The following is a 13514-nucleotide window of genomic DNA, read 5'->3' as shown; positions in this document are numbered from 1 at the left end:
CCAAGCAGGCTCAGCCCTGGAAAACCCCAATGAACCCTGAGTGCTATCGGCTATACAGTGGGTCCTTGGTATTCCTTGGAGTTTTGCTCCAGGATTCCCTGTGGATACCAAAATCCATGGATGCTCACGTCTCATTAAATATGATGGCATAGTAAAATGGTGCCCCTTAAACACAATGGCAAAATCAAGGCTTGCTTTCTGGAATTCATAGTTGTTCTGAATGTTTTCAAGTCGTGAATGGCTGTATCTGTGGATACTTCAGACTGTACTACAAAGGATGAAACTGGCCAAACCACCGCTGAGGATTCCTTGAGAAAACCCTACAGAACTCATAGGGTCACCGTACGTCGACAGGCACCTTGAAGGCACAGACACACACACAAAGCTGGAGGGAAGCAGCTGACTGGTGGTTTTCAAGGCAAAACTCAAGCAATGAAAGCACCAGTCCTAGCAGGCAAACGCCTCCTTCCTTATGGGATCAGTGGGGGCGGAAGAGTTGGAACCGTACAACAACAGTTGGGGAGCAGCAGAGTTACCTAGGTGGAGTCCTGAGTCATCTATGAAAAGGATTGAATAATTGCTTTATTAATCATTTACAGTCCGCGTTCTGAAAAGGCAATGACAGAGCTATATACACACACACAAAACACCAATGCAAAGCCAGGCGTCCAAACAGCCGGATCGTTTCTAGCCAATAAAAAACATCGCTCCGGATGAGGAATGGCACAGATATTTCTCGGGTTTGTTTACGCCGTAAAAGGTGGACAGTTTAAGGCAGGTGGACAACTAGGGCAAAGTCAAAGGCTCTTAATAGGGTTACGTTCACATAGTTTAAACCAGGGTAGCTTAAACTAGTGGTTCCCAAACTTTGATCCTCCAGGTGAGAATTCTGGGAGCTGAACTCCAAAAATCTGGAGGACCAAAGTTTGGGAATCACTGGCTTAAACCATGGTTTAATCTAGGTTGGTTTAAACCATGGTTTGACCCAAATGACTTTTTAAAAAACCCACACTCCTAGTTTTTTTTAAAAAAATCAATTATTCATATATATATATATATATATATATGGCTCTTACAATGACACCTGTAAAGGAGGTCCAGAGGCGAAATAAATAAACCTCCAGGATTTCTTACGCCTGCTGTTCCTGTTTGTGCGAACCAACAAGCTCTGCAAGGGCCAGGCAGGGTCAGTGTGACTCAGGACACAGCAGGTTAAGCCTGTTTAAACACACACACACTCTGCATTTGATATGAGTTTTAGAGAAGGTTCCTAATTCTCTTGCTTCTCCCTATAGCAGGGTTGGGAAACTGGGGCAAGGCCATGGGTCAACTGTCTGCCCCCAGGACCCACGTTACAAGCTACCAAACATATCCCCCCCCCCCAAAACCCAAATCCAGACATGACCAGAAACCCACTTCTGGGTTTGAAAACTGGATATTTTTGGATGGCAAACAGTGCAAGAGAGTCAGCCTATAGATGTGGTTCCTGTCTTATGAGATTCCTTCACATCATGGCCCACGAATGGCATGATCTTCATCCTCTGGAACAATTGTTTGCAGAAAAGCAAACATGATTTAGGGAGAAGGCATCAGAGCAACTCAGGTCTGCTAAGCAGCAATGGAAAGTTGAAAAGATGGAGGAAAAAAGTAATGGAATGGAGTATAAGAGGAACAGGAATAGCTGGCTAGACATGATCTGAGTAGGTGGAGGCAATACAATGAAGGAAGCGATTCCTCATGGTTGGCCCAATCGCTTTTTAGGGATGCATGATCCCTCCCCATTTAGGAATGCCAATTTCAAGAAAGCCAGTAACCCGGCCGATCAGCCGATGTGTGAACCAACACCCAAGACTTTCCTGAGGGCAGAGAAGCAAGACTAGACAAACAATACTAGCCACATACCTTGGGAGCCTGGCAGGCAACACCCGGGGAAACAGCTCTACCTGGGCAAGGTCCTTCCCAAAGAGAATAGGTTCCTCCACCTCTTTGTTCAAGGGATCACAACACACAGCAAACAGGTGAAGGAATGGGCCAGGTTTGTTTCCCAGACTGTGTTTAGAAAAGGAGACTGGCCTGGTCCGAGTATAGCTGGTTTGTGGTCTCTGGCACCAGCCACATTGATTTGAATGCAAGCCAATCGCCAAGTAAAATCACTGGACTTTGTAGGCTGGTCTTCCCTGCAGCAGCCCTCAAGATTTTGGGCAGAGAGGAATCCCACCCCCTGCTATCTCTTCCTTTTAAAAGTGACTTCTCCAACACTGAACTTGAGTCCTTTGGCATGTAAAGCAGCTGCTGTACAACTGCTGCTGAGGCTAAAGCGCCTATTCCTTATTGTTGGTATTGCGTGCCTTCTGTGTACACAAACTTTGTTCTACGCACAAAATTATTTCAAATATTGTGTATAAAATTAACTTCAGGTTAAGTGTATAATATGTACAGCTGACTGTCCATATCCATGGATTTATTTTATCCACGGAGTCAGGCATCCACACATTGAAAATATTTTTAAAAATACATTAATTCCAACAAGTAAGCCTTGATTTTGCCATTTTATATAGGGACACTGTTGTATTTAATGGGGCTTGAGCATCCACCAATTTTGGTATCCAAGGGGGGTCCAGGAACCAACCTCAGTGGATACCAAGGGCCAACTATGTATATACATACGAAACATATATGAATTTTCTATGTATACTGGGTCCCACCTTTTTAAAAATCCAAAACACTTCTGGTTCCATGCATTTTGGATAAGGAAGACTCAACCTGTATTGAGCTAAATTTGAATTCAGAGTCTGTGTTGCTTGGTTGACTGTGTTGTCCTTTTCCTAATTGGCTTTCACTGTTGTCCTACGTCCATTTTTCTTTTCTGGTTGTGCTGATATGCTACTGCTTGTCATAAAGAATGTTTTTTAAAAGACTATTTTAGAAAACTAGGGCAAACACTAACATAAAAACATACTTTTTTTTTAAAGGCATGATCTAAAATTCCTCTGCAAGCGCTTTTTTAAAAAACTGGCATCTTCTCCTGCTCTAGTTTTGGAGAAAACAGCCAGGGAAACATTTTTCGCACATGTTGGGGAGATTGCTGCCAAGCTTCTGAGGGTGTAGGCAGGCGTTCCAGTTTCTCCAGGAGAGGAAAGGAAGCCAACAAACGTAGCACTGCTTCGTATGTTCCCAGCGACTCCCACGGAGGCCTGTCATGGTCGAGAGCAGAAAACAGTGGAGGCAGGAAAAACAGTGGCCAGGGCAAGCAAGAACAGGTACCAAACCCAGGCATTTCCACTTTCTTCAGCGTTCCTCTTTGGGACAACCGTGTTTTGCACTCTCTCTTCCAGTTTCATAGAAACATAGAGTTGGAAGGGACCCCAAGGGCCATCCAAACAACCCCATTTGGCCATGCAGGAATACACAATCAAAGTATTCCTGACAGATGGCCATCCAGCCTCTGTTTGAAAACCTCCAAAGGAGACTCCAACACAATCTGAGGAAACGTCTTCCACTGTTGAACAGTTCTTACTGTCATGAAGTTCTTCCTAATGTTGAGGTGGAATCTCTTTTCCTGTACTTTGAATCGGTTGTTCTGTGTCCTAGTCTCTGGAGATGCAGAAAACAAGCTTGCTCCTTCTTCCATATGTTTTTGCTTGTTGTTGTGTGCCTTCAAAGTTGTCTTTAACTTATGGTGACCCTATCATGGGGTTTTCCTCGGCAAGATTTGTTGAGAGGTGGTTTGCCACTGCCTTCCCCTGAGGCTGAGAGCGTATGACTTTCCCATACTCCCCCAGTGGGTTTCATGGCCGAGCTGGGAATCAAACCCTGGTCTCTGGAGTTATAGTCCAACATCCAAACCTCCATGCCACACCGGCTCTCTTCTTTCAAATGACATCCTTTCAAATACGATACACAGTTGGCCCTTCTTACCCACGGATTCTTGCATCCACGATTTTAAAATAGTTTTAAAAGATATAAATTCTAAAAAGCAAACCCTGATTTTACCATTTTATATAAGGAATACCAATTTTACTATCCATTGTATTTAGCGGGACTTGAGCATCCATGGATTTTGGCATCCATGGGGGGAGGATCCTGGAACCAAATCCCAGGCGATATCAAGGGCCCACTGTAGTTTGTTGCCCTCAGGATGCATTCAGATGGATTGAAAAATCCCAGACTTTGTCCCTGTTGTTTCCAGATTTTATATTGGGTTGAAATAAACCAAAGTCTCTGAGAGAAAACATTTTGGGATCAACAAAACTTGGACAGATCTCCAAAATAAAATTGGAAAGCTCAGCAATGCAATCTGGGACTTTTTGGTCTTTTAAATCACTCTTGATGTTCACTCAGAGAGCTCTTTCAGAAGAACATCCTCCAAGGATGTGTGACTACAGCCTCCATGATCCCCACCTAGTGAGGGATAATGGGGATTTTAAACTAATGCCTGGTTGAAGGGACCATTCTCCCAAACTTCTACTTTATCGATACCAGTTGTCATTTCCTTTTGAGTGTCAACAGTTTTGTTTTTGAAAGCGCAAAGGCAGGCAGAAGAAGAGACATATATCGTGTCAGGAGACCAGGGTTCGCATCCCCACTTGTCCATGGAAACCCACTAAGTGAATTTGAGCAAGTCCCACTCTCTCAGCCTCTGAGGGAGGCAATGGCAACCTCCATCTCTCAACAAACCTTGGCAAGAAAACCCCGTGACAGGTTTGCCTTATGGTCAGCACAACGTGAAACCACACGACAACAAAGCGTGGACAGCTTCAAACAATAGGAAAGATGTTTCCCGCTTTGAAGATTTTGAGCAGCCCTTCAGGAAAGGGGCTGGAGGGTGGAGAAACAGGAAGGGCATTCATTGCATAATGGCCTCCCTGCGTAATGAAGCCATACCCCATTGCTTTGCTGCACTTAACCGCAGGCAGAAGGATGTAAATCAGAGAAGAGACCTACTGTACGTGACCCTTCCAAGGCATAAACCTGAACTGCCAAGCCCTGCCAGCCTCCGAAGGCTCTTAAGAAGTCTGCCCGTTTCTTAGTAAATAAGTCACCAACTATAATCCTAAATAGTAATAAATGGTTAGTACTTCCGACGGTCTGCAGGAAATTCCTAAAGCCTCCGTTTCCTGCATTACGAGAAGCATTATGAGAATCAAAGCCAGAAAATACTACAATTTGAACAGGAAAGTGTACAGAAAACCAAAGCTTGGAATGACAACTCCCAGAATCCACCAACTGGGACATTATGTTGACGCCCCGTTTTTTTCAATGGTAGCTGTAGCCCCATTCTTCCTTTTTTCATAGTAAACAAAAATGCACCCTTTCTTTCTTGACCATCATTCATTTCGCTCTTTACCACCATGTAACCATCACTTGTAAACCACACTAAATATTGATATTACACCATGCATACCAAAATGTACCAAATGTTTTTATATGCACTGGGTATATTCTGCATCACCCTGTGGACCCAAAAGAGTCCCAAGGAAGCAAACCCATGGCCTCTGCTGACAGGTTTATAATCTGAAAGATGAACGAGGAGGGAAGAGGAAAACAACCACATTTAGGAAGAAAGTCATGGGATGGTCTGGGCTGAACATGACCACACTCAGGTCCTGTTTCAGTTTGGACTCTGCAGAAGTTACACCTGAGTGTGGGAAGATGGACGCCTCTGTTTTAAATATGTGATTAAGTGGCAAAGGGTCATGAGAAAGTTAAGTACAATTTCTGTATCCGCGGAGGATATGTCCCCAAGGCACCGTGCAAACACAAAACCATAGATAACAGAAACCCTTATTGAAATGAATGACTACCAGTGGAAGGGGACCCCAGATTCACATTGGAGGACCTAGGGATTCCTAAAGAGATCACCTCTCTAGGCATTTCTAGGTCCTCCAGTGTGACTCTATGGTCAACTTCAAGCGGAAGTACAGTCAACCCTCCTTACCCATGGATTTTTTTTACCCATGGATTCAAGCATCCACGGCTTGAAAATACTTTAAAAATATACCAATTCCCATAGGCAAACTTTAATTTTGCCCTTTTCTATAAGGAACAACATTTTACTATGCCTTTACATTTAACGGGATGTGAGCATCCATGGATTTTGGTATCCACAGAGGGACCTGGAACCAACCCCCAGAGGATACCAAGGGCCCACTATATACCACAGAATCATGTTGGAGGACCTAGAAAATTTCTAGAGACTGTATTTTCATGATAAAGTTATGTAGTTTGAATCCTTTGCTCTAAGTCCAAATTGAGAAGGAGGGTGGTATTGCACTCTGGTCCAGTTGGAACAGAACATCTGAGCCAGGAAGTCTTTGGCCTGATCCTGTACCGCTCTCCAGTCCTTAGGTGTTGATCATGATCTGGACACCACACTAAACATACTGGACAACAGTGGGCTGAAATGGACATACTATTCCCTCACTTGAGCCCACTCACTCACCCATCCACCCACCCCTTGTTAACCTTTCCACTGAATTCTGCTTCTGGTGCAACAAGACCACCACTTCCTCCTATTTCTGAACCACAAATCTCTCTGCAAAGCGCTTTTTCCCACAGCCTGGAGACAAAGCAGCCTCGGCTGCAGCAAGCTGAGCCTCCTGAGAGCTCCCAAACTATTATCAAAGAAGTGAGCGAAACCAAATCTTTTGGTGTTCTCAGGTGGCCGGTGGGTTTCAGGCAGAGGAAGTTTACAAGTCTCCAGCGAAGAAAGGAGGCAGATGGTTTGCACACACCCCACCATGAAGTTGGGTTTTAATGCAGGCAGCATGACAGAGGAAGATTGAGGTGCTGAGAGAACAATAGGGAGCCATCTGCTCTGCCAGGAGGCCTCAGCAGATATCCTTGCTGGGAGGCGAGGGGAAGAGAAGGCAAAGGAAGTCAGAGGGAGCACAAAGATGTTTCTGCTCTGGACCACTGGGCCATGGAGCAAAAGAGGCAGTCGGTCCTCCACATCTGCGGATTTGGCTTTTGCTGATTTGCTTAATATGTTCCCTCTAGGAATTTCTAGGTCCTCCAGTGTGACTCTATGGGTACTTTCTGCCAGATGTTGCATGGGAGGACCCATAGATTCCAAGAGAGAACACTTCTGTAGGTATTTGTAGGTCCTCCAGCACAATTCTGTGGTCAATCTCTGGCGGATGTTGACCATAAGTTGTGCCAGAGGACCTAGAGATTCCTAGAGAGGTGTTCTCTCAGGTTTAAAAAACTGTGGTTTTTTATTTGTGTTTTCCCCACTTTAACAGGGGTCCTGTGTCAATAGCCCCAACAAATATGGGAGGCGAATGTAACCCCTTTCTTTTTCTTTAGAGAAGCAAATTGCACCTCTTAGGAGTTTTTTCTCTTCCTGGAGAAATCCTCTCTATTCATCTCTTCATGTGAATGGCACAGGTGCAGAAAGGGCATTGCCTTTCTGAATGAATGCAAACAGCAAGATAACATTCCTAAGGGACTAAAGGTGAAAAGCCAACTACAGTGCAGGCAACATATCACACATAGCATCACTGCATTGGAAGGGGCTTAGTGGGTCCAAGCCTCTGCTCACTGCAGGATCTCCAGCTAAAGTGACGCCAGCAGGGAGCTTCCAGCCTCTTTTGGAAGACATCCAAAGAAAGAGACTCTCTCGGCAATTGGCTCCATTGCCAAACTGGCCTTACTGTCCAGACGTTCCTTCTATGTTCAGCTGAAAGCTATCCCCCTGTAACTTGAAACCATTTTAACTCCTTTCCGTCTTCTCTTCCCCAGGCGAAGTCACCAGGTAGGTTTCTATGACCAACTGGGGATCTTAAGCCTCATCTCCCACTGTCCAAGCTTGGCATAAACATAGCCTGAAAGTAATTTTATATGTAATTCTTTCAGTAATTTTGTGCATGAAACCAATTTTGTGTACACTGAACCATCAGAAAGCAAAGGTGTCACTCTCTCAGCCACCCATCAGGACAATTTTGGGGTTTGGAAGATTTCAGATTTTGAAATTGTGGAGAAGGGAGACTCAATCCGAACATCCCCGCTTGCCTCCAAATTAGTTTTGGGGTACCAGGGTCCCCCTCATTTTTTGGCTATTATGATTTCCCGATGACCCACACTGACTTTTCCCCTGGCAAGACAGCATCATCTGGTATCCACTTCCTCCTATTATGCAAAACGCTGCCAATTAAAACTTGCCCTTTCCGCTGTCCTGAGGGTCCCAGCTTCTGCCAGATGCAATTTTTAGCTGGCCGCGTTTCCGAAGACGCCGCAGCCCACACGCTCTTAAAATTAAGCCTGCTTAAAGTAAGAACATAAGCCCATAAGAAGAGCCCTTACAGAGGTGACCAGAGACCTACCCAGTCCCAATTGCTGTGCTCACAGAAGCCAATGAGAGACCCCAGTGGCAAGGCCATTATCTAGACATGGATGCAGTAAAACAATGCAAAGCACAATTAAGCCTTCCATGGCTCAGATTTGGACTATCTGGCAGACGGACTCGGACTGGAGACCGGGGTTCGATTCTCAGGTCAGCAATGAGACTGACTGGGTGACCTAGGGCAAGCCACATGCTCTCAGCTTCAGGGGAAGGCAATGGCAACCCTTCTCTGAACCAGTCTGGCCAAGAAAACCCCATGACAGGCTTGCCTTAGAGTCACCGTAAGTTGGAAATGACTTGAAGGCACACAACCACAACCATTGACACCAAATGTTTTAAAGAGCTATTTGACAGTGGAACGCACTGCCTCCGAGGGAAGTGGGGTCTCCTTTTTAAACAGAGGCTGGGTGACCATCAGCTGGGCGTGCTTTATGTCTTTCCGAATGGTGGGTCCTGGAACCAAACCCCAGCGGATACCAAGACCCCCTGTAAAATTTGAATTGAATTTAAATTGTGAAGACAGCTCATGCCCTTCTCTCCTCAGCTCTAAAGGTCCCACTCAAAAAGTCACATAAAGTAATGGACAGCTATCAATTTACTAACAGGATGTCTTGGAGGTCTCTCATTCTTAGGGTCGTCGCAAGTCAAAGCTGCAATTAACAACCACACTAAAAAGCGCTTACACAAACATGACCACCCATGGCCCTAAATCAGAGTAATCCAGGTAGTCCTTAGACAACCCCAGGATCTGTTGCAAAGTGCGAGTTTTCACAAAACGGGGGAATAGGGGACAAGTTAACTTTTGCATCATTACTTTTTAGTCATGACAGCAAATGGTTACTATCTTAAAAGCGCCGCGATGAGGGTTTTACTTCCTCCAAATTTCCTTTGAAAAAGCGCATTCCCCGATGCAAGGTTTTCCAAGGTAGGGTCAAAAAGGCCATTTCAAGGAAGGCCCTTTCGGAGGAGAAGCCATTCTAGCAATTCTGACTCAAGAAGATGCAGACTTCCAAGTAGCTCACAGATAGGACCAGAAAAGGGGAAGAGAAATCAGAGACAAGGAAGGGCTTGGAAGATCATCAAGCTGTGCAGCATTTTAAACCGTTTTAGTTTTGGGGGGGGGAACCTAAGAGGTGCGTGCGTTTGGGAAAACACCCTGAAGAGGACTGAGCATCCTTAGAAAATGCAACCAGCAACAAACCACTTTGACATAATGGCTCCCTTGATGTTCTGGAGATGTGAGAAAAGATACATCTGCACGGCAGAAATAAAGCAGTTTGACACCATTTGAACTGCCCTTCCCATATCCTACAGACTCCTGGGATTTCTAGTTTGGTAAGGCACCCGAATTCTCAGACAGACGGAGCTGAATACCTCACCAAACTACAAATCTCCCCAGGATGGAGGCATGGCAGTCGAACTGCTGTATTTCTGGGGTCTGTGGCAGTTCTGAAAGTGGAGAAAGAAAGTCCTACACAGGACTTATTTCATATTTTGATTTGTTGTGAGTGTAGTATATCCTTTTTATGTTATTTTCACAATAGTCCTGTGAGGTAGGTCTGGATGAGAGGGAGAATGACCAGCCCAAGGTTTCTGTTTCATTCCAAGTAAGGCTCAAGAGTGTGGTATACGACTCTGGAGACCAGGGTTCGAATCATTGCTTAGCCATGAAACCCATTGGGTGACCTTGGGGAAGTCACACACTCTCAGCCTCAGAGGAAGGCAACTCTGAAGAAACCTGGCCAAGAAAGCCCCATGACAGTCTTAGGAAACATAAGCCGGAAACGACTTGAAGGCACACAACCTCCGTCACCAAGTTTCATGACCCACTGGGGACAAAAAACCGTAGCTCCCAGGTCCCAGCCTTTGTCATGCTTTCTACTCTGGAAAAACCCTTGAAATGATTTTCAAACCCCTACAAAAAGAAATGATTATATTTACTCCATGGCAGGTTCACCTCAGGGCTGTCATAAGTTGGAAAGGACTTGAAGGCACACGACGACAGACAAAGCAAAACCAGTGAGGATGCCGAAAATGAGGCTGTCATACTTTGGACACCGAATCAGAAGACATGGTTCATTAGCAGTGGGAAAAGAAAGAAAACCACATTATGATTAACTCAATTAAAGAAACCATACCCATACAGACAGGCCAAAATAAAGCTGCTTCAAGTCACTTTGGAGGTATGCTGTTAAAATGATGCATGTGTCCTAAGAGTCCGGAAGCTACATCAAAGCCATGATCCAGTCATAAGGACTGGAGCGCAGCTTTGGTGCAGCTTCTGGACTCTTAGGACGCACGCATCATTGAAAGACCATACCTCCAAAGTGACCCGAAGCAGCTTTATTTTAGCCTGTCTGTAGAGGGCCCATAGTTTGCAAGACCAGAGTAGAAGGACCTTTGATCGCCAGGGATTTTGGTGGTCTCTTGTTCACAGCATCACCAAAAATCAAGACTGACTTGACGGCAAGCAACAACAAACAACAACACTTAAAATAACCAGTCAATAATTCACGAAGCAAACCCATACCAAATGCCCTCGAAACAAATCTTGCTAAGGAAATGCAGTGATACGATTTGGCTATAAGATTTGGCTCAGCCGTTGGAAACAACTTGAAGGCGCACAACCACAACCACAGCGAGGCGGAAACAATTGAACCTTTTTTTTTGCAAGGCCAGATCAGTGGGAAATGCCTGCCTCTTCTGATTCAAAGGCACCGCTGTGTCAATCTGGACCAGTCTGCAAAGGCATCTTTGCAGCACACCTTTGAGGCTGAGAGAAAGACATTTGGCAGCATGAAATTTAAGTCTCCTTCAAAAGCTCTGATGGTTTAAACCGAAGCTGGATGGCCATCTGTCGGGAGTGCTTTGGTTGTGTATCCTTGCATGGCAGAAGAGGGTAGGGTTGGTTGGCCTCTGGGACCCCTTCCAGCTCTAAGATTTAACCTCTTTCTCTCATTTAGTCTCAAAGGCGCTACAAGATCCCTTTGCATGCCTCTCCTGGGATTAGACGCTATCAAGAGCGAGACAGAGGCTGCATTTGCCTTGCAGAAATAATGCAGTTTGACACCATGGCTACTTGCAACAAAATCCTGGGATTTGTAGTTTGTTGTGGCACCAGTGTTTCCTGACAGTGAAGGCTCAACAGCTCACAAAACTACAGGTCCCAGCATTCCACAGCAATGAGCCATGGCCAGTTGAAGCCTGGCCTGAGTGTTGGGAGTACAGTTCTGGAAACCAGGCTTCGAGTCTCTGTTTGGCCATGAAAAACTGACCGGGGTCCAACACACACTGGAGAAACTGCCCAGTCTGAGACCGCTTTAACTGCCCTGGCTCAACGCTAGGGATTCTGGGAACTGTAGTTCTGTGAGGATTCAAAGATATAGCCGTGTTGGTCTGTGGAATCAATACGTAGAGAGATCTTGTAGCGCCTCTGAGAGCAGTCTCCTGTGGTGCCACAATAAACTACAATGCTCAGGATTCCCTAGCACTGAGCCAGGGAAGTTAAAGCAGTCTCAAACTGGGTTATTCCTGCAGTGTGTCTGTAGCCCTGGGCATGTTGCACACTCTCAGCCTCAGAGGATGGCCATGGCAAACCTCTTCTGAAGCCTTTCCAAGACAACCTCAGGACAGGTTCGCCTTCGGTTCAGCGTACGTCAGAAACGGAGGCGCGCAGCAGTAAAAGCAGCGCCAAAGTGCATTAATTTTGCAGCGCATGTGCAACCTGAGCGCAAGCATACCTTGATCTAGCCACACATCACCAATATATATACACATATCCTCTTGGCTCACCTGGCTGGCTTTGTAGAACTGCTTCTTTAGCCCCGCCACAGACATGACGGCTTCTGGTGGGGACCCCAAAACCAGACCGCAAAGATGGAGGGATCGGAGGGAGGCGAAGAAGACCAGGAGCACCGCTTCGGATCAAGGAGCGTCTAAGGAAAGGGACAAAGCTACTTTTGAGAGGGCTGGGAGGAAAAGGCTAAGACAAGAGTCCAGCTCTTGAGTTAGAGATTGGAGGAAAGGAGGGTTAAAAGGAGAGCGTTCCTCTCATGCCCCAAAATACAGAGGGAAAAGAGACAGAGAAAGAAAGGCAAGTGTTTTGGTTTCCAGACACAGAGAAGGAAGTTATCTCTCAATGCACACTGCAAAGAGCAAAAGGACAACAGTTGTCCTAAATGAGAGCAAGAAAGAGATAGATCAAGCGCTTCTCATATATATATATATATATATATATATATATATGAATGAGACTAAAGGCAGCAATGATAAAGGCAAATTGTTACCTAACTCAAAAAGGAAAGTAGATAGAGAGAGAGCAAAAGAGATGCATTCTTTCTTTAGAAGAGTAAAATAAGGTTCCCCCCCAATTTAGACACAATCACCTGACAATAAAGGCTTTTAAAAAGGCTTTTTTAAAATAAAGGACTAAAGTCAACAACAAAAAAGGCAGATTATTACCTAATTCATAGAGGGATGTTGAGAGAGAGAGAGTGTGTGTATCTGAGAGAGAAAGGGACCCACTCTCTCTCTAAATCAAATCATGAAATAAGTCTTAGATGGAGGAATGCAGGAAAATGATAGAAAGGAAAGTGGCAACAAAACACACAGAGAGAGATTGTTGTGTGTATTGTTGTGTGTCTTGGCTCTGTAATAATGAGAATAACAAGAAGAATAAGCCTCAGAGGAGCCCCAAAAAAGGGGCTCAAGAGGGTAGTCCTCAGTGAGGCAGAAAGGAAAAGGAGGGAGCCGGTTCCTGGAAAGGCTGAAGGGGGCTTGGAAAAGAAGTTAGGAGGCAGATATGAGTGTATTTCTATCCTGTAATATCTATATCAAAGGCTCAGGAAGAAGAAGGGAGTGGAGTGGACAGAGAGAGAGACAGGCAGAGACTGGGAGACAGGGAGCGGAGGGACACACAAAGTAGTCCCGCTGGGAGGAGGAAAACAGCCACGGAGACGCGGACTGAAGGGGAGAGAGAGACACAAACAGCCGCCTCTGGCTCCAGCTGAGCGCAGAGCTCAGCCCCACGTCCCCTCAGGATGTGATGCGGCCGTCACTTCCGCCCTCATGGCCGCGCATGCGCAGAAGCGCCGCACGCCCTCCACGGCGGAGGGAGACGCCCCTCGGAAAGAAGGCCCGACTCCTCCTCCTTCCCCGCGGCGCTTCTCAT

At 45.7% G+C, this 13514-nt stretch overlaps 1 protein-coding gene across 5 annotated transcripts in view; it reads right to left on the bottom strand.

The window, feature by feature from the left end:
- SH3GL1 (SH3 domain containing GRB2 like 1, endophilin A2) overlaps positions 1-13456 on the bottom strand; it is a 31397-nt gene extending 17941 nt beyond the window's left edge. For 2 of the 5 annotated variants that reach the window (XM_042478660.1, XM_042478662.1), the window contains exon 1: positions 12137-13278. In XM_042478660.1, the coding sequence (XP_042334594.1) occupies positions 12137-12181 (45 nt within the window). In that variant the 5' untranslated portion in view covers positions 12182-13278. Of the gene's footprint in view, positions 1-12136; positions 13281-13331 lie in introns of those variants that run through there. The other 3 variants (XM_042478659.1, XM_042478657.1, XM_042478661.1) reach the window with 3 other exon arrangements.
- Between the last annotated feature and the right edge of the window lie 58 nt (positions 13457-13514).

This window comes from Sceloporus undulatus, chromosome 7 (assembly GCF_019175285.1).
Source record: "Sceloporus undulatus isolate JIND9_A2432 ecotype Alabama chromosome 7, SceUnd_v1.1, whole genome shotgun sequence".
NCBI lineage: Eukaryota > Metazoa > Chordata > Lepidosauria > Squamata > Phrynosomatidae > Sceloporus > Sceloporus undulatus.
The sequence above is the reverse complement of the archived record's forward strand: the minus strand, read 5'-3'. Positions and strand labels throughout refer to the sequence as shown.